This window comes from Zootoca vivipara, chromosome 7 (assembly GCF_963506605.1).
Source record: "Zootoca vivipara chromosome 7, rZooViv1.1, whole genome shotgun sequence".
In the NCBI taxonomy this organism is placed as follows: domain Eukaryota; kingdom Metazoa; phylum Chordata; class Lepidosauria; order Squamata; family Lacertidae; genus Zootoca; species Zootoca vivipara.
The window spans coordinates 10355153-10375122 of NC_083282.1; the positions used below are offsets into that span (position 1 = coordinate 10355153).

Consider the following 19970-nt stretch of genomic DNA (forward strand, 5'->3'; position numbering starts at 1 on the left):
TCCCCAGCTGTTTTTGGACTACAATTCCCACCATCCCTGACCACTGGTCATGCTAGCTAGGGATGATGGGAGTTGTAGTCCAAAAAAACAGGTGGAGACCCAAGTTTGCACTGACCAGTTCTAGGAGGTTTGGAAACATTGAACCTTGTTTCCCAAGTTCGAAAACATTGAACCTTGTCCAACCCCCTGCTCTGTGCAGGAAATTCAGGGCTAGAGCATCTTCAACAGATTCTCTGATTAGCCTTTGCTTGAAGACCTCTAGCAAAGGCGAGCCCATCACCCTGATAAGTAATGTGTTTGATTGTCAAACTGTTCTTACTGGCAAGTAGTTTCTCCTCATGACAACTGAAATCTACCCTCCTGTAAACTTTAGCCTGTTAGACCCAGTCCTGCCTTTTGTTCCCTGCTCCTCTCCTCCAGGATAAAAATGCCCAATTGCTTCAACCTTTTCCTCATAGAGCTTGTTTTCCATGAGTGTGTATGGTCTGATTGGAGAGCAAATCACTGGATCCTTGAGAACCTTCTAGAACTGGTCAGTGCAAATATTTTGGAGAGGAGTGCTCAAAGTCAATTAGCAAGGACTACAGTTAATCTGGCATTTATCTTTGTGAGAATTATGTCCTTGGAACAAGTCTTAGGGTTAATGCCCAGGGAATATTGTTATCATAAACTAAAGCATTTAGGATTAACCTTTTTTAGCAGAGGATCCTTCATGATATAAAACTTGGAATTGTAAAATTAAAATGACTTATTTTGTACCAGATGTACCTCAAGAGATGAACTTATGCAACCGGAAGCCGGCAGATGGGATAGTCCCTTTACAAAATGGATCACTGGCTGTATTCAGAGGTGAGTAAGCAGACTGGTGAGCTTAATGGTTTTTTTTTTTTTTACAAAAAATATGACAAAATTGCAGAACATATTGTTATGTACATATCAGTCCCAGTTCAGATGAATGTGCTTTCAACTAACGCATACACACAAATGACTGATGGTTCCTGGTGGACAAGTATCCCCAACCTCACCCACATCAAAAATACACAACCTGCCCCGCCCCCTTAAAAAGACACAGCCAGTACAATGGTACTTAAAAAAGCATGGAACTGCCAAGGGAGATGTACATCTAAGAAGCCTACTTCCATAGAGTCATCTCTCTCACTGGACTGGGAAAATTACGTTTCAATGGCCAAAGAACACTTGCCTTTTGCAGAAAATAGCTACCACCGTTCTTCAAACCACCCAAAACAACATGTACAGGATTCCACAAATTGATGCGCCAGGGCACCACTCTTGCTCCTTCTAGCAAGTACCCCTGTATTGAGAAGGTTGAGTACTACAGAGAAGCTACATTCCCCTTTCTCCACCCCTTCAACCTCTGCTTTATTTTGCAGGTCATTACTACTGGTTGCTGAATGGAACGAGTCCACCATCACCTTGCCCCCGTAAAATCACAGAGGTGTGGGGTATCCCCTCTCCCATCGACACAGTCTTCTCTAGATGCAACTGTGATGGCAAAACCTTCTTTTTTAAGGTGGGTCACATGAATTCCTCCAGTGTGCATGTCAGAACACTGACATTTGTAGGCGGCGATTATAACCAGGAGATCATCAATGTCACACGAAAACTAAACAAATGAACAAACATAACCTGAATTTTGCAACCATAAAATGTCACTCTCTGCATTGCTTGTATCCTTACTTACCATGCACCGGTTAATTCAATCTTGATTGTTGGTTGTTGTCCGAACTATTCTTTGTACGGATGGATGCGTTTTGTAGAATCTGTGAAGTTTTATTTCTGTGGCGGTTTCAGTCAGATGCAAGAAAGAATTTTGTGCTTTTTGCTGAGGCACTTAACTTGTGTCTGGGCTGTACAACTTCAGGCTGTAGGCAGGACTCACATGATCAAATGTTTCCCTAAACAAGAATAAAACAAAATGATTAATTCCACCCTCACAGAAAACTAGCACTACCATATCAGGGAGCAGGGTTCGTCCTCTCCCAACCACCATTATTTCATCACCGCATAATAGCTGTCATTTTCTGGCTTGAAATACTTTCATGGCCAGGCAGGAATTCTAGACCTGAGCTAGGATACAATCCAACAATCTTAGTGGAGTTAAGCACGCCTAAGGCTGTAATTCATTCCACTGTTACCTAGGAGTAAAGGTAAAGGGACCCCTGACCATTAGGTCCAGTCATGACCGACTCTGGGGTTGCGCGCTCATCTCGCATTATTGGCCGAGGGAGCCCGCGTACAGCTTCCAGGTCATGTGGCCAGCATGACAAAGCCGCTTCTGGCAAACCAGAGCAGCACATGGAAACGCCGTTTACCTTCCCGCTATAGCGGTTCCTATTTATCTACTTGCACTTGGATGTGCTTTCGAACTGCTAGGTTGGCAGGAGCTGGGACCAAGCAACAGGAGCTCACCCCGCCACAGGGATTCAAACCGCCGACCTTCTGATCAGCAAGCCCTAGGCTCAGTGGTTTAACCACAGCGCCACCTGGGTCCCTTACCTAGGAGTAAGCCCAACTAAACATAATGAGACTTATTTCTGGGGAAATAGGCTCAGGGTTATGTTCCCACTGTGTTAGATTGAGGCCACTGGTACAAAAGTGTTTCCAAGTGACCTGTTTATTTATAATTTATCCTGATTGGTTTGCACAAAGTTTTCAGGGTGCCTATGCAAGTCTGTTGTTCACCGAGCCTTCATTCTCACTTGTTTGTGGGGAGGTGATACGAAATTGTATCAAGCAATAGCTCTCTCAAACTTTCCTTCTTGTACACTGCCCAGTTTTTAAAATACTGGATACAGTGGTACCTTGGTTTACAACCATAATCCGTTCCATAGGTCCGTTTGTAAACCAAAACAGGTTGTAACCCACAGCGCGCTTTCGCCAATGGGGCCTCCAAAAAATTTTTGTTCGCAATCAAAAAAAAAAAAAAATGGGTTGTAATCCAAAAAAAGGTTGCAAACCAGGACACACACTTCTGGGTTTGACGTGTTTGTAATCCAAAACATATGCAAACCAAGATGTATGCAAACCAAGGTGCCACTGTAGATATTTTGGGAAACGGCTTTGTTGCTCAAGAGTGGCGATTTCACTTTAATTGTGCAGACCGAATTTGTTGGTATGAAGTTGAATCTCACCCATGAAATAGAGAATGTCCAGAAGGACTTTAGGAAGCAGCAAATATAGGAAGCATATGCTGTATTCGCCTTTAAGCGCAATGAGGAGTGGGAAAGTTAATGACCACAAGCAAAGCTGTCAGTCAGCTAAATAAATCTTAATATCTGATTTTTAATCAATTACATTGGCATAAATTGGGAAGAGGTTTTTGTCATACATGTGGAGGAAAACCTTAAAACAAGTTGCAGAGTTCTCAAAAAATAGACCAGAGGCAATATTTTACCAACAGTAGAGCTTTTGCTTGTGCTGGAGGCAAATGAGCATCATGGTCACAAATCCAAATACACTCAGGATTGGCAGACTCCATAAAAAAATCCAGTTGCAGCACTTACAGAAACTTAATTTATGAGACTAAAACCTTAACACTAAGCATACTATGTACAGAACAGAGATAGAGAGAAAGTAAAACCCAGGCTCCTTCTGGCCTATTTTTATAGTCAGCATGACCTTAATTGGAAGGGGGTAAGAGAAACAGTTCAAATCAAATGTACTCAGAAAAATAACCCAAACAAACATGAGCCTTCGGCCTGGCTCTCTCACACAGAGAAGCTTCCAGAATAGGAATAGGAATAATCTCTATACATCAGCTCAATACTTTATGCACTAAGAAATGCAAGCTGACACTTCCCCCATTTGTTAGTTGCAGGAAATATTGGTCTGCAAAACACTTATAGAAAAAACACATTGCATGTACACCTTCCTTCTACATCTAGTTATGCAAAACAGGAGTCAGCTCCTCCTGAAATTTACCTCAGGAAATGGGGAAACACCACCAAGCATTCAGCTTAAGCCCCACAAAGGCAGCTTCTGACCAGCTTACCCAACTTGCTTACTCCCCAGGAACACCTGGCACAGGCATTGCATTAAATAACCAGTGTCAATTACTACCAGCTGAGCCAGCTTCCACCTTTAAAGGAACACTTCCCAAAAAGTGGGAGTAGGTAGGACCTCTGTTCTTACTAAGCAGAACCTTTAGGTAGCTCACTTTGTGTTGTTCGACACTAAGGTTCTTTGAAAGAACCAGTTCAAACATATATAGAGAAGGGTCATGATGGTTTGGGTTATTTCTGAGTACAGGTGTTTTGAATTGGTTCTCCTTCCAATTAAGGTCATGCTTAAGAAGGTTGAGTTGTTTGTTCTGGGAGTCAGGGTGTCTTTCTGCTACTCACAGAAGCATCAGGGAATGTTGTTTTACTACTGATAAATTGCAGGTCTTGCAACAAAAGGCCAGGGTTTATTCTTGTAGAAGGAAGATGTAAATGCAATGTTTTTTTCTCCTATAAGTGTTTTGCAGATCATGGTGTGTGTGTGTGTGTGTCAGTTTGCATTTCTTAGTGCAGAAAGTATTGATCTGCTGTATAGAGATTATTCCTATTCTGATTAATTCAAGAGGATTCTAGAAGCTTCTCTGTGTGAGAGAGGCAGGCAGAAGGGTCATGATTGTTTGGGTTATTTCTGAGTACACTGGTACCTCGGTTTATGAACTTAATCTGTTCCGGAAATCCATTCTTAAACCAAAACCGTTCTTAAATCGAGGTGCGCTTTCCCTAATGGGGCCTCCCGCCACCGCTGCCCTTCCACCGTTCGGATTCCTTTCTTAGTCTGAGGTAAAGTTCTCAAACCAAGACGCTATTTCCGGTTTTGCAGAGTTTGGAAACCAAATCGTTCTTAAACCGGACTGTTCTTAAACCCAGGTACCACTGTACATTTGATTTGAACTGGTTCTCTTACCTCCTTCCAATTAAGGTCATGCTGACTATAAATATAGCCCAGAAGGAGCCTGGGTTTTACTTTATCTTCCTATCTCCGTTCTGCACATAGTATGCTTAGTGTTAAGGTTTTAGTCTCATAAATTTGCAAGTTTTTGTAAGTGCTGCAACTGGATTTTTTATGGACTGTGCCAATCCTGAATGTATTCGGATTTGTGACCATGATGCTCATTTGCCTTAAGCACAAGTAAAAACTCTGCTGGATGGAATGTGGCCTCTGGTCTATTTTGTGAAAACTCGGCAACATGTTTTAAGTCCCCCCCCCCCCACATATGACAGTTTTGAAGAATGGCATATTTTCCTCTTGTTTTCAGTTGGTGCAGATATGTGTCACACAGCCGGCCAGCTTAGAAATGGCATCCTCCCCTTTCTCTCACATCTCTTTTAAGATGGTGCCTAAGCCATGCAGTTTTTTTTTAATGAATATGTATAACACACCTGACATTTTTAAAGTGGTGCCTGACTAATTGGCAACACTATTCTAGTCAGTCACCTGACCAGGTTTTTTGAACTGGCTGATCCATTAAACATTGCAGCCTTAGAATCATAGAATCATAGAGTTGGGAGAGACCACAAGGGCCATCCAGTCCAACCCCCTGCCAAGCAGGAAACACCATCAAAGCATTCTTGACATATGTCTGTCAAGCCTCTGCTTAAAGACCTCCAAAGAAGGAGACTTCACCACACTTCTTGGCAACAAATTCCACTGTCGAACAGCTCTTACTGTCAGGAAGTTCTTCCTAATGTTTGGGTGGAATCTTCTTTCTTGTAGTTTGAATCCATTGCTCCGTGTCTGCTTCTCTGGAGCAGCAGAAAACAACTTTTCACCCTCCTCTATATGACATCCTTTTATATATTTGAACATGGCTATCATATCACCCCTTAACCTTCTCTTCTCCAGGCTAAACATACCCAGCTCCCTAAGCCGTTCCTCATAAGGCATTGTTTCCAGGCCTTTGACCATTTTGGTTGCCCTCCTCTGGACACGTTCCAGCTTGTCAGTATCCTTCTTGAACTGTGGTGCCCAGAACTAGACACAGTACTCCAGGTGAGGTCTGACCAGAGCAGAATACAGTGGTACTACTACTTCCCTTGATCTAGACGCTATACTCCTATTGATGCAGCCCAGAATTGCATTGGCCTTTTTAGCTGCTGCATCACACTGTTGACTCATGTCAAGTTTGTGGTCTACCAGGACTCCTAGATCCTTTTCACATGTACTGCTCTCAAGCCAGGTGTCTCCCATCCTGTATTTGTGCCTTTCATTTTTTTTTGCCCAAGTGTAGTACTTTACATTTCTCCTTGTTAAAATTCATCTTGTTTGCTTTGGCCCACTTGTCTAATCTGTTAAGGTCATTCTGAAGTGTGATTCTTTCCTCTGGAGTATTAGCGACCCCTCCCAATTTGGTGTCATCTGCAAACTTGCTCAGGATGCCCTCAAGCCCATCATCCAAGTCATTGATGAAGATGTTGAATAAGACTGGGCCCAAGACAGAACCCTGTGGCACCCCACTAGTCACTACTCTCCAGGATGAAGAGGAGCCATTGATGAGCACTCTTTGGGTTCGGTCAGCCAGCCAGTTACAAATCCACTGAATGGTAGCATTGTCTAGCCCCACATTTTACCAGCTTCTTTACAAGAATATCATGGGGCACCTTGTCAAAGGCCTTGCTGAAATCAAGATAGGCTATAACCACAGCATTCCCTTCATCTACCAGGCTTGTAATTCTGTCAAAAAATGAGATCAGATTAGTCTGACATGACTTATTTTATGACTTTTTAGTCTGACGTGACTTATTACCTTAAGCGAGCTTCATTTATAAATGTAACAACATTTCAGCCAGAATCACAGACCGGTTTTTCTGCACACCATTAATGTCTCTGAAGAAGGGGGAGAAACCACCACAGAGTTCAGCACCTGGTAAAAACATCTTAAAAAATTAATATGGAAACAGCTTGAAGGACGGGAGTAGTTTCCAAGAAACACTAAAACACTGCACCACACCTCATATTAAATATTTCCTATTCCTCAGCTGGAATTTTATATAGCGTTTGAAGCAGAAGTTACCCCTGAAATGCCAGCAATCTGTGTTCATTATACCACAATATAATAAGGAAGCTTGCGGGAAGGACAGGACATTCTGCTGGAGTCAAAGGAATATTCTTCCAGGAAGTGGGGCACAAAATCTGGCTGCCTGCAGTATTTTTGAGGACCCCTCAAAATTTTGCAGCTGTTTGGGTGGTTGGGCTAGTTCTGTTTGGTGAGGTGCAGACCATCCAAGTATCCCTATTTTCTAGGGATGTCCCAGATTTTGAGAAGCCGTCCCAGTTTCTGATTTGATCCTGGAATGTCCCGCTTTTCCTTAGGATGTCCCCATTTTCATTGGAGAAATGTTGGAGGGTACGGAGTTATCTGACCCCCCCCCAGCTGTCTGAAGGCAATCCTTTATAGGGAAGTGGGGTTTTTTAAAAAAAAATGTTTAATGCTTTATTATGTTTTTTTTTAATATGTTGGAAGCAGCCCAGAGTGGCTGGGGCAACCCAGTACGATGTGTGGGGTATAAAATAGTAAAATTATCATGATGGAATAGCATGCACCTATTTTTATCGGAGAAATGTTAGACGGTATAGAGGTGGTGCCGGGTTAATTTTAAGAGCCTTGCATATCTAAACTTTATTTGTGTAGCTTAAGCAAGAGGGTTTTGTCGTTGTTGTTTAAGCCTAATGCGAGAGCCAGTTTGATGTCGTATTTAGTGTGATGTTTTGGACCCAGTTTCAAAATCCCACTCAGTCCAACCTACCTGGCAAGGTGGTTATGAAGATAAAAGGTGGACAGGAGGAACAATGTAGCTATACTGCTTGGATCAACTTGTGGGGTATAAATTTAAGAACAAATGAATCATATTTTTATATTATATGAGGTATGCTTACTTATGTCTAAACAATTAACTGTGTTCCAGATCACTTCCCCCCCCCCCACTATCTTCTGCTTCTTTCTTATGTTCTCAATATATGTTGCCAGTGGTTTTTTTGCTTTTAAAACGGACACACCTAAAATTGAAGTATTGCAAGTATGCCAAGCCTGGCAGTAACTTCAGTAGGTCAGATTCTGACGGCCCAATCTTGCATGTTTTATTGAAAATGACCAGTTTTTTGTTTTTTTTCTTTAAAAGTTACGCTAATTCCTTCCATCTAACCATATGCCAGTGACCATTGGCATGGTCTATCTAAAGATACATTTGTTCATTTTGAAGTAAAGTGTTGGCACAGGTTTTTACTAATTTTTTTTTTTTGGCTAAATCCCAGGAAAATCAACATGACTGCAAATGGGCCCTACCCTAACATTAAACAGATGGGGGCTTAATTTGCAAATGGGCAATTGGCAAGAGGCTACATTTTATTTATTGAATTTCCCCCAAAGAGGATAAATTTGGATTAAATGGGAGATAGGGAAATACTAATTCAGGCATCCTCAAACTGTGGCCCTCCAGATGTTTTGGCCTACAACTCCCATCCCTAGCTAACAGGACCAGTGGTCGGGGAAGATGGGAATTGTAGTCCAAAACATCTGGAGGGCCGAAGTTTGGGGATGCCTGTACTAACTGGTATTTTGATACCAATATGTGGATGCTGCAACAAACAACAACACTAAAAACACACATAGATGAGGAGGACCCGTCCCCAATAGACCTCCCCAAAACAAAATGGCGGCCACCTCCAAAAGAACGGGAAAAACGATATAAAGTGATTTAAAATCAGAAAGGTTTATTTTATTTGTTGTTGTTAAGAAAAAAAGGCCCTTCTTTTCCAGACACTCTTAAGTCTTGGTTGTTATTACTTTATTGCTATTGCTGGTGTGTTGCTGTAGATCAGGAGTCAGCAAACTTTTCCAGCAGGGGGCCGGTCCACTGTCCCTCTGACCTTGTGAAGGGCCAGACTATATTTTTGGGGGGAAATGAACGAATTCCTATGCCCCACAAATAACCCAGAAATGCATTTTAAATAAAAGCACACATTTTACTCATGTAAAAACACGCTGATTCCCGGACTGTCCACGGGCCAGATTTAGAAGGCGACTGGGCCAGATCTGGCCCCCGGGCCTTAGTTTGCCTACCCATGCTGTAGATAAAGATAAAACGAATAAAGATAAAACGAATAAAGATAAAACGATAAAATAAAAATAAAACTAATCCAAGAATAATTTTGAATTACTACAGCTAGTGGCCATACACATGCAAAGCCGCAAACAAAAATACATACTTAATGCTGGCTGGAATAGAAAATAGCAGGACAAGGGAAATAGACAGGAAATACATTAAAAAGAACTGCATCTCTAAATAATACTGGCTCAGACCCGTGTGATGTTTAAGGCTGAATGTCATCTACAAGCTGATCAAAATCAGGGTTTTTGATGAGATGGTAATAATAATGTTTCTGCGTTTGTACTAAGCTCTCCCTTCCCCAAACAACTTGGGAATAATTCCTGCTGAGGAAAAGGTGGAGATAATAAGGATTACCTCTTAAATGCCCCCCTCCCACCACAACAGCAACAACAACGTATGTCCACATTTAAGGCACGGTAGCCCAATGAAGTCTACATTTAATGTAGGACATAACTTCAGCCATTTTAATTCTCAGGATTCCCAGTACTGGCGCTTCACCAATGATAAAATGGATTCTGGCTATCCCAAGGCAATTGTAAAAGGATTTGGAGGACTGAATGGAAAAATTACAGGTGCCCTCTCTGTGGCTAAACACAAGAACAGGCCAGAAACGGTTTATTTCTTCAAAAAAGGTAAGATTTATATTTAGGGTGCCTGTCAGGTACATCAGAAACACCAGATAGAATCCAATATGTAAGGCCAAGGAGAGCCTTGGATATTTAGGCTTGGTTAATTAAAATAATACCAATTTTGAGCATTTGTCGCAAAAGTAAATTATTTCTCTGATATGCAATAGGCTACAGTGCATTGTGCGGTCTTTGATCGATTGCTGGTATTTATTTATTTATATTTCTATACCGCTTTATATTTTTAAGAAAAATCTCAAAGCGGTTTACAGCATATTAAAGCCATAAAACATAAATGAAACAATATGAAGAAAGTCAAATATGGAGCACGCAGTCAAAGCAACGTAACAGAAGACTAAAATATTATCTTAAAAGATTACAAAACAAAACTTGCTTCTGTCTCCCATGAAAATCTATGGGACTTTTGAGATCAAATCAGATTGCAATGAAATCTCATCCGAGCTCACTTTACAATGATATATACACTGAAACAAAGACATTTTTTTTCTCAGTTACATCTACATAAATTTACAAGAGAAATGTGAGTTTTGAAAGGGGACGGGAAAGCATATTGTTTTTAAAATTATGCATGCACATATCACAAAGATTGCCACCTTGGAAGAAACATTCTGTAGGTGGAGACTTTCTTCTAAGATGGAGACTATTATCGGACTTGTAAATGCTTGTAGGAAAAGGTAGCTTTAAAACTACATGCTGCCTAATTAATAAGGGACACTTTAATTGATCAAAAGCTTTAAAATCTTGTGGTTGGTATACTACAACGTTATACACACAGTAAACCCATTCAAATTAATGGACCCAAGTTAATTGAGTCTAATATTTTCAAAGGATCTGCTATGTGTAGGACTAACATGCGATACAACCCAATGGATTTTATATATCAAACATTGAAAATCTGTAAAAACTAAAACAAAATGTAAACTTTTTTTTTTTTTGCAAAGGGTGTTTAAGGAGATTACAGAAATTACTGGGTTAAAACTGACCAGAAGTCCAGAAGTAGCATTATTATCAATTTACGATGGGGTGGAAGATTCACAGGCTATGAAGGATTTGCTCACAAATTTATTGACAGGTGCACGAATTATGATAGCTAGGAAGTGGAAGGGGCAAGCAAAATATAAAATGGAATAATGGTATAAAGAGGTGTGGGATATAGCTATTAATGATAAATTAACATGTGCCATTAAGGTAAGATGGGAAATATGCAGGATAAATGATTCTGAGGAGATACGGTGCATATTTGTGGAATTTGTACTGTTAAAACTGAAAGGGGTCAAACCATCGCAAGAGGTGTTGAAATTTTGGGAGGCTGGATAGTTATAATGGAATAGTGGGATGCACATTTTTAATCTTATTTATTTATGATTATTACTTTTGTAAAAATAAATTATTATTTTTTTAAAAAAAGAATGTACAAAATGTAAATAAATGTATAAAATATAAACAAAAGAATGGGAAAAAGACAAAAAAAAGAATAAAGCCTTAACATCTGATTAAGTAAATTGCAATACTAGTTCAGGAGTTAAAAAATGAATACACTGTATTTTTCAGTCTATAAGACGCCCCCATGTATAAGACACCCCTTATTTTTGGGACTCAGATTTAAGAAAATGGGGGGAGATGTATCCGAGTGTAAGACGCCCCCAAATTTTTGACATTATTTTTAAGGAAAGAAACCTAGTCTTATACACGAAAAAATACGTTACTGAGTTTTGGACATGTCAGTTGTGACGTCAGTGCAGACTGTACAATTGGACTGTCAATTTATTCATTATTATATACTAACATTACAATTGATCTAATGTTTTGAATCAGAATCATAGCATCGGCTAGTCCAAACCTCTGCAATGCAGAAACCACGGCTCAAATATCCCTGACCTCTGCTTAGAAACCTCCAATAAAGGAGAATCTGCCTCCTTGAGGGAGTCTTTCCCACCGGTGAACAGATTTTACCACCAGCTCTTTCCCGGGTGCTGGGAATTGTAGTTTTGTGGGGTCCAGTTCCAGGCCTTCCTAGCCGGGGATCTGAACTTGAAAGTAACAGTGAAGTGGGATGTTGTTTCTTGCCTTGTGCCTTCAAATACTTCCACCAATACAATCTTATCTGGATCTAGGCGGCAACCTCCAGCAATATACCTACAAACAAGGAGGAACGAAGAAATGCAGCAAAAAGAAAGTGGTGACTGTGAATTATCCGGCTTACAAACCAAAAGCTGTGATTAGGAAAAGGCGGCGGCGCTTTGAACGTTCAGTAAGACCGGCTCAAATTCTCCGAACCGTCAGAGTCCAGCATCGCCCAGTTGTTCAGTTCAGGCATCAGCCAACTGGTATGTTCACCGTCTTGTACTGTTAATAGTCTACAATCAAGCAGTGAGGATGTTTAAATCATGTGGAATTAAAAATTAAGCAGTCTGTGCATGACTGCAGTACAGTATAGCTGTTTCAAACACTATATAGCAGGCATAGACAAACTCAGCCCTTCAGGTGTTTTTGGCCTACAACTCACATGATCCCTAGCTAACAGGACCAGTGGTCAGGGATGATGGGAATTGTAGTCCCAAAACATCTGGAGGGCCGAGTTTGCCTATGCCTGCTATATAGCAGGGACGCCCAACTCCTGAGAGTGTGCGCTACTCCCAGAAAAAAATATGGCAGTGGGGGGGCGGGCGGGCGGGGGAGGAGGTCAGGTCAGTCGTTGAGCTTTTTTTTAGGGGGAAATGTCAGAGTTGTGGAGCTCATCAAAACAAAACCTAGTCAGCGCTCACTCTGTCTTCCGGTTTAGCGATCCTGTGCGACTACAGGAAAAGAGGGGGCGGGGACGGAAATCAGCTAGCGATCGACTGGTTGGACATCACTGTTATAAAGGATGGATTTTCCGCAACCTATGCCTTTGTTTCATGTGTTACATGTCCAATGGTTATAACACCAGTGATTCGATACCCCCTCTTTCCTAATGTTTCCTTTTCCTTTTGCAGGAGTCTTGCAGCCAGAGGTCAAAGTTGCTTCATATTGGAGAGGATTCCCAAAAGAAGTGAATTCTGTTATATCGGTTCCAAGTGATCAGAAGCCAGATGGTTATGATTACTATGCTTTTTCTAAAGGTATGTTGAAACTAAAACATCACTACTGCTGCCATCAAGACGGGAAAATATCTAAGGCTGCTTTTTACAAATTAATTTTGTACTCTTCAGTTCAGTTTAATAACGAAACGGACATATGCTACTTGTCTTTTTCCATCTTAATTTTTACAAGGGATCCCCTCAAAAGCACCTTCGAAACATAGGTCATCTGTGTGTTCTGTGGTTTGGTTGTCCTCTTCTGTAAAAATCATAAAGGTCGAGGAGGTTTTTGTGCCTCTTGGACCAATGTTTCTAAGGTTGCTAGCAATCGCTGCATCCGTTATTTTTTACTGAGACACTTTGTGTCTTTTTGGTAATTCGGTGTAAAATCATGAAAATTCAAGAGGACTTGGATCTGAGTTTTACACAGACCTCTTGGAAAAATGAAGGGCGTTTCTGGCTGAGTGCACATCTTTTCTCAGGGGTGCAGAGGTGCTGCCCACGATGCAGTGTTGAAATTCCAAATGTGCCCGCAGACCCAAAAGGTTTGCTGGCGCTTGATTTAAGGCTACAGTACTAACCAACAGGTCTGAGGAACCTATTGCATTTGCAGTAGAATCTGTCTTCCACTGCAGGACAGTGGATAGTAGGAATTCACATTTAAGTCAAGATTTCCCGCTTCTGAGACTTGAATGAGACTCTATCTTTATTTCTCCCCCTTACAGATCAATACTACAGCGTGGACGTGGGCAGCAGAATAGCAAGACCAGTCACACTACAGACCGGGCAGACTGTGTCCGGAGCTTGGTACAAGTGCCCTTTAGAGTGATTTGGAACCTCCAAGAGCTGAAACAAAGACACCATTGTGTTTTGACAATTTCCTCTAGTTTTTATTAATAAAAGACATAATGAAATATTCATACATCGATCCAAGTTTAAAACAAACAAAAAACCTGCTTCAAGCTTGCCAGCCATTACACAAATGCAAGTAAGAGCAAGACTAGATAGACAGTATACACTGTTTTAATTTCTACTGAGATTTAATTAATATTGCCTCTGTTCAGGCCTCCTCTGCCCCCAGGAGTTACACCTGCAAAGGGAAAGGAAGAGTGTTAATATATATACTTTTGTTTCAATTAACTGCTATTAGCTATTAACTACATTAACATCAGTTTTAAAGGATTCTTTCAAAAGACTGCCTGCCTGCCACAAGTCTTTTGGGAGAGTAATGTGGGGGTACAGAATGGCATCCCCGTAGCCAGAAGGAATAAGTACTCCATACATAATCTAGTATTTACACCTATTTTAACCAATTCAGAAACAGAAGGCTGTGCCGGAAATCCTTTCTAGGTCCTTGAAATCGTTATGACAACTAAATTTACTCCTGCCTAATGGCTATGGAAACAGTTCACTTTGGACTGACTGGCATATTGATACTAACAATTACTTAGTATTAATACACTGCTTCTGACAAGATCTTTAATTCTTTTTATTTCTTTTCTTTAGTATGAGCTTTCAGATTCTCATTTCTTTTTGAGATCGAAGTTCTACTGAGGAGTTTCTTATATTTATTTGTTGCTAGCTACTGTCACTCACATCCCTTTATAACGGTGGTTCTCTAACTTGAATCTCTGGGCCACACTTTCAGAATAAAAATTTGCTCTTGCCACATCAAATTTTTTAAATTTATAAGCAATACATTGGAAAACACAACTGGGATCGTCCTCAGTATCACTCGATGCTCTTGCTCTCATTTTGAAAAGATATCTATTCATATTCTGCAAATAAATAATAATAATGCTTTTGATACAACACTACACTGAAATGTTTAAATGTTTCTTTGATTGTCCTTGAATCTTCCTGCCATAATTGCCATCGCCAGACCCTTTGAGAACCTCTGTTTAATAAGAACGCCACATTCCACCAGATCAACTTTAAATTATGCTATTTTCCTTTTTAAGTCAATCAAGTACCTTAGCTGATATATATATATTGTAAAAGTCTCTGGGGTGAATAATCCTCATTATTCAATGTCTATAAGCCCCCTTGCATGTTTTGGTGGCTGCAATACTATGCAATACATACATTTTTCTTAACAGCAGGTAGGGAAACTTATTTGCAATCCTAGAGAGTTTAACACATCTGGGCAAGAAATGAAGGACACCTACCCCTCTGTCTGTTGAACTGACGGCCAGTTCTTAATGTTGTTGGCTGAAGTCTAACTCGCCGGAAAGGCTTCGGATGATTACTGCTTGTGTCTGAAAAAGAAACAGTATGGGACAAAACAAGAAATGTAAGGCCATGGCTATAATTTGACTTTGTCATGCAAGTTAAGTGTAATCATGGCTGATTTTCAACATGCAAGCTGTTAACTTCAGTTTTATACTTCAAATCTGTGAAGGCAAATAAAATATCTAACTGGAAAAAGTAAAAATTGGCTCTCAACCTTCTACATGTTGCTAGCTAGCTAATGGCTAGCAGCGACCGTTTTATGTGCAAGCAATTGATGTCTACATGTTCATCACTGTGGACCTGGAAGTGGCCCCAAAACAGGTATAAAGGGGGTGAGGGTGCAAATGGGGGGTTGGCTGTTCTCCACTAATAAACAACAACACACACAGGTGCCTGTGTTAAGGTTTTTTTTACTGAAAGTAATGGAAAGCAAAAGACTCCTGGTGTTGCTTAAAATTATAAGCACATTGCCTGGTCAGAAGGATGGAGAATTACTGGTCAAAGGTTTGAAGGATTGAGGACCTAGGCTTTTCTACACTGATATTTAGACCTTTTAACCTGCAGTATTTATCTGGATCTCCTTTCTATCACTTAGAAAGATCAGATGAATGTCCTCCTTCCACATACTGAACAGACCGTGATTTCTCCTCCATGGATGCAGACAAAATAGTGACAAGGAAAATATGAAGATCAAACAGAAAAGAACCAAACTTGGGGGTTTAACTATCCTAAACTGGCAGACCTCTATCAGTGAAAGGTCAACAGTACTTTATCCAGACTAGGGTTTCCCAAACTTGAGTCTCCAGCTGTTTTTGGACTACTATTTCCATTATCTCTGACCATTGGCCCTGCTAGCTAGGGATTATGGGAGCTGTAGTCCCAAAACAGCTGGAGACCCAAGTTTTTGAGAAAACCTGATCCAGACCACTGAGATTTGATGGAACCGAACCCTACCTGCAGATGAACTAGAAGGAGGATCTTGACTTGTGGATGGGAGATCTGACTCATCAGGAGCTTGAGATGATTCTTCTTCCTGCTGGCTGTCTATTTCTAGACCAACCTCTGAAGTAATTCTAAAGTAAAATGGGGAGACACACAATGAATTTACTAGTCAAAATCTCAAGATGGCACAGGAAATTGTATAGCAGAGTTCCCCATCTCCAAACTTCTTTCCACAGTTAAGGGGTTCGACATGACCAAGAACAGAAGTGAACTCCCTTTCTAGCTCTTTTATTTAATCTGAAAGCGCATCATGCTTAAATCCTCGTGCTCACTAACTAGCAATGGTACAAGGTGACAAAGATTCAGTGATGAAATCTCTAGAAATGCAGTATCTATGTACTAGGAAATACGAAGGGTGTATATGTGAAGGGAGAATTTGTGGGACACCATTTGAACAGAGGTTCACTACGAGGGATTCACTGATAAGGATCCTGGCATTAAGGACCGAGGCTCCTGCTACCTGTGTAACCTCAGCTTTTCATTTCCACAGCCAAATGCTGAGTTCTGTCTCTTGTTCACACTAGAGTCTTACAAAATGTGTGGCGTTCTGGCTTTCAGTGGGGTGAATGAAGGTTTCAGTGTGTGAGGTTGGAACCACAGCAGCGTTAAAAGGTCTGCTCTTGGGTATATTCTGTTACTGGTTTTCTGCAGCTACATTTGTTCCTCCAACTATTTTGCTGGTGTTCATGATATCAAAGGTGTTCAAGATTAATTGCACCCAATAAAAATATAGCAGGGTGTCACTCCCAAAAAATATTTATGTTTGCAAGAGCTGCTGCTTCCAAAGAAAAGCTCTAACGCATCTGTGCCTGAAAGCTTCGCATGGAAATTATTGAGCTTATCTATCAACAACAGCACTGAAGACACACTGCTGCCAAGTATTAGCAATACCCAAAGAAACATGATATTTGGGGTGTGTGTGTGTGTGTGTGTGTGTGTGTGTGTGTGTATGTGTAAAGTTTCTGTACTGCTTACTATTGCTGCCAAATAGTTTCTTACACTTCTCAATTTGAGCCGTCTATACATTTTAAACATCTTTAATGCCAAACGATACCCTAATCAAACAAGACCAGTTTGACTGCCATTTTTGAGAATCATGCCATGAGGTAATATAATACAGATGGAAGCAATTATCTCTCTTGCCCTGGCAACTCCATTTAAGAACTGCAGCCTGAAAGCAGTTCAAATGTGAAGTTAAAACCTCCCCTTGTGAAATGAGGGAACAGAAATACCAGTTCATCATACAAAGTCACAATGCTGAACATTTATATAGTACAGTAGAACCTTGGTTCTCCAATGCCTTGGTACTGTACTCAACTCTTCCTGTTTTTGAACATTTATCGGAACCCAAACGTCCGATGCAGTTGTCAGCTGTTGTTTCCAGGGCGCCTGCGCCAATCGGAAGCTGCGCCTTGGTTTTCGAATGTTTCGGAAGTCAAACGGACTTCCAGAACGGATTACATTAAAAAACCAAGGTTCCACTGCAGTTCAAAAAGCTTTACATACATGATTTCCATTACCCTTACAACAACCAGTGAGGATTTAAAGCTAGCCTCCTAGGTCTTAAGGTGAAGGTAAAAGGGACCCCTGACCATTAGGTCCAGTCGTGACCGACTCTGGGGTTGCGCGCTCATCTCACATTATTGGCCGAGGGAGCCGGCATATAGCTTCCAGGTCATGTGGCCAGCATGACAAAGCTGCTTCTGGCAAACCAGAGCAGCACATGGAAACACCGTTTACCTTCCTGCTGTAGCGGTTCCTATTTATCTACTTGCATTTTGACGTGCTTTCGAACTGCTAGGTTGGCAGGACCTCCTAGGTCTTAGTTTGACTTAATTTAGAGGTTTTCATTTGGGACAGAAAATATTCAATTTTCTTTTTTTTGTTGTTGAAAAAGATAACAAGTTGATGTGGAGAAAGGCATTTCGATACGATTGCATTCAAGCCAGACACAACGTGAAGAATCGTCATAACTGAATGGTTGAGCTTACCCTTCTGACTCTGCCTCTACAAAAACTTCATCGCCATCATCACCTGTACCAGATTCTGAAGTGGTCGATAAGTTACCAGTGGATGTTGTAACCATTGGGACAGACTGGGAAGCATGTTCAGAAGCATCAGCAGCGGAGCTTTCAGTAAACACAGACACTTGGAAAAAAATATTAGAGAATCAACTATAACCATCTAACACTTGGATGATACGTTCCCCCACCCCTGCAACGCCCACCCCCCCAAATTTTGAGCACGAGAAATACACATTTGCTTGGGAATGAATCGAACCTGAAGTGGGATACTACACATATCTTCGTAATTTTTTTAAATTATATGTTGTATTTCGCAACTAGCACACTTCACGTTAGTACAGGCCTGGCAGGAAAGCCTGCCATAGCCTGATCCGTTAGGTCACAGTATTATACGGCTGGTGGGCTGTGTTTGGCTTTGGGAGTCTCATGCGCCATGCAGGTATGTCTTTGTAGAACTCTTTAGGTGTGTGTGGTGGGGGAAAGGCAGGTTTGGATTGTGGAAGAATGTATAGAAACACATGATTTGAGAGAAATATATTGGGAAGTGGGGAGACACCAAAGTCCCAGAGAAGACTGGAGTCTTTGATCCCCCTGGAAACCTCTCATGCTTTCCTTGCATCTAAGCATGTGGCCATAAGCTCCCAGCACATTCTCAGATTGTTCTGTGATTGGATTTCTTCTTCTTCTTGTGGACACATACTAAACTACACATTTATTATACATAAATCAGGACAAAGAAAAACATGTCTCCTCTCCTTTCAGTCTTTTCGGAGAGAGACTAAAAAACAAAAGCAATACAGAGCGGAGGTTCCGCTCACGGACTCCAGCAATCTGTGCCGGAATGTAAACAGACATCTACATATCTGCAGCTCGGGAGGAGTGTAATCCCAACAATTATTACGGTATCACACTTTGTAGACGAGATTGTTATACAGGTGCCCCCCCCCCCACTTAGGTGTGGCGCCAGGAATTTTTTTTCGTAATTTAATTCAGCCCTGGAAATGGCAGGAGAGAGCTGGAGAGTCCACATGACTCACGAGGAGACCCTCCCCGGAGCTCGAAGGGGACATCAACGAGGACAGAGGAAGCTCTGATGAGACCAGAGGTGCAAGCGGGCCTTCGTTTAGGCTACTCATCCTCCCCAGGGTTCTCCCCCCCCCCTTAAGACCATTTGACAGAGGCAACAACCGAACTATGTGTGTCCAACTGGCGTGTGACAGCACGTGCCAAACCTGGAAGTGACTTTAAACATGGCAAAAACAGTCCTAAAAGAGCCCAGAAAGGGCAAAAAAACAGCGCCTAGCAATCCCATGGGCCTTTGCAAGTGCAATCCCAGGAGCCCTTGCATCGACCGCTGGACATCTGGTAAGTGCTACAATCATACCTCGGTTTGTGACCGCAATCTGTTCCGGGGAGCCGGTCGCTCCCCGAATCGGTCACTCCCCGGTGCATGCTTCTGCGCGTGCTTAAAGCACCGATAGAGCGCTTCTGTGCACGCTGCGCAGATCGCTTCTGCGCATCCGAGCGCCGCGGAACCCGGATGTAATCACTTCCAGGTCAGCGGTGGTCGAAACCGAAGCGGTCGCAAACTGAGGTGGTCACAAACCGAGGTATGACTGTACTGGTTTTTTTAAAGGGTTTCCAGATGTTTGCAGGCTTTCCCAATGCTGTTTCAAAAATGCACGATTTCACATAACTATGCGGTGCCTTGGAAAATAACCCACACATAAACTGGGAGTTGCCTGTATTTAACATCAGGCATAGCTAACATGGCGCCCTACATATGTACGACTCCCATCACCCCTGATCATTGCCCTGTGCTAGCTGGGGCTAGCATTAAAAGTTGGAATCCAGCATCTGAAGGATGTGGTGTCGGCCAAC

At 41.6% G+C, this 19970-nt stretch overlaps 2 protein-coding genes and 1 long non-coding RNA gene across 4 annotated transcripts in view; 1 reads left to right on the forward strand and 2 right to left on the reverse strand.

Annotated features, from left to right (window-relative positions):
- PRG4 (proteoglycan 4) overlaps window positions 1-13690 on the forward strand; it is a 42250-nt gene extending 28560 nt beyond the window's left edge. The window contains exons 8-13 of the mRNA XM_035123562.2: window positions 763-849; window positions 1392-1531; window positions 9601-9757; window positions 11887-12099; window positions 12748-12873; window positions 13557-13690. Of these exons, the coding sequence (XP_034979453.2) occupies window positions 763-849; window positions 1392-1531; window positions 9601-9757; window positions 11887-12099; window positions 12748-12873; window positions 13557-13660 (827 nt within the window). The 3' untranslated portion in view covers window positions 13661-13690. The remainder of the gene's footprint in view (window positions 1-762; window positions 850-1391; window positions 1532-9600; window positions 9758-11886; window positions 12100-12747; window positions 12874-13556) is intronic.
- Window positions 13691-13720: 30 nt separating this feature from the next.
- The window catches only part of TPR (translocated promoter region, nuclear basket protein), a 52678-nt gene continuing 46428 nt past the window's right edge, over window positions 13721-19970 (reverse strand). For both annotated transcript variants that reach the window (XM_035121592.2, XM_035121591.2), the window contains exons 47-50: window positions 18057-18213; window positions 16018-16136; window positions 15000-15089; window positions 13721-13921 (exon numbers count right to left, since the gene is read on the reverse strand). In XM_035121592.2, coding sequence (XP_034977483.1) covers window positions 13872-13921; window positions 15000-15089; window positions 16018-16136; window positions 18057-18213 — 416 coding nt within the window. In that variant the 3' untranslated portion in view covers window positions 13721-13871. The remainder of the gene's footprint in view (window positions 13922-14999; window positions 15090-16017; window positions 16137-18056; window positions 18214-19970) is intronic.
- Window positions 17022-18050, reverse strand: LOC132592424 (uncharacterized). The gene is made up of 2 exons (XR_009557863.1): window positions 17878-18050; window positions 17022-17618 (listed from the first exon to the last, which is right to left on the reverse strand). It is a non-coding gene; the product is annotated as an uncharacterized LOC132592424 (long non-coding RNA).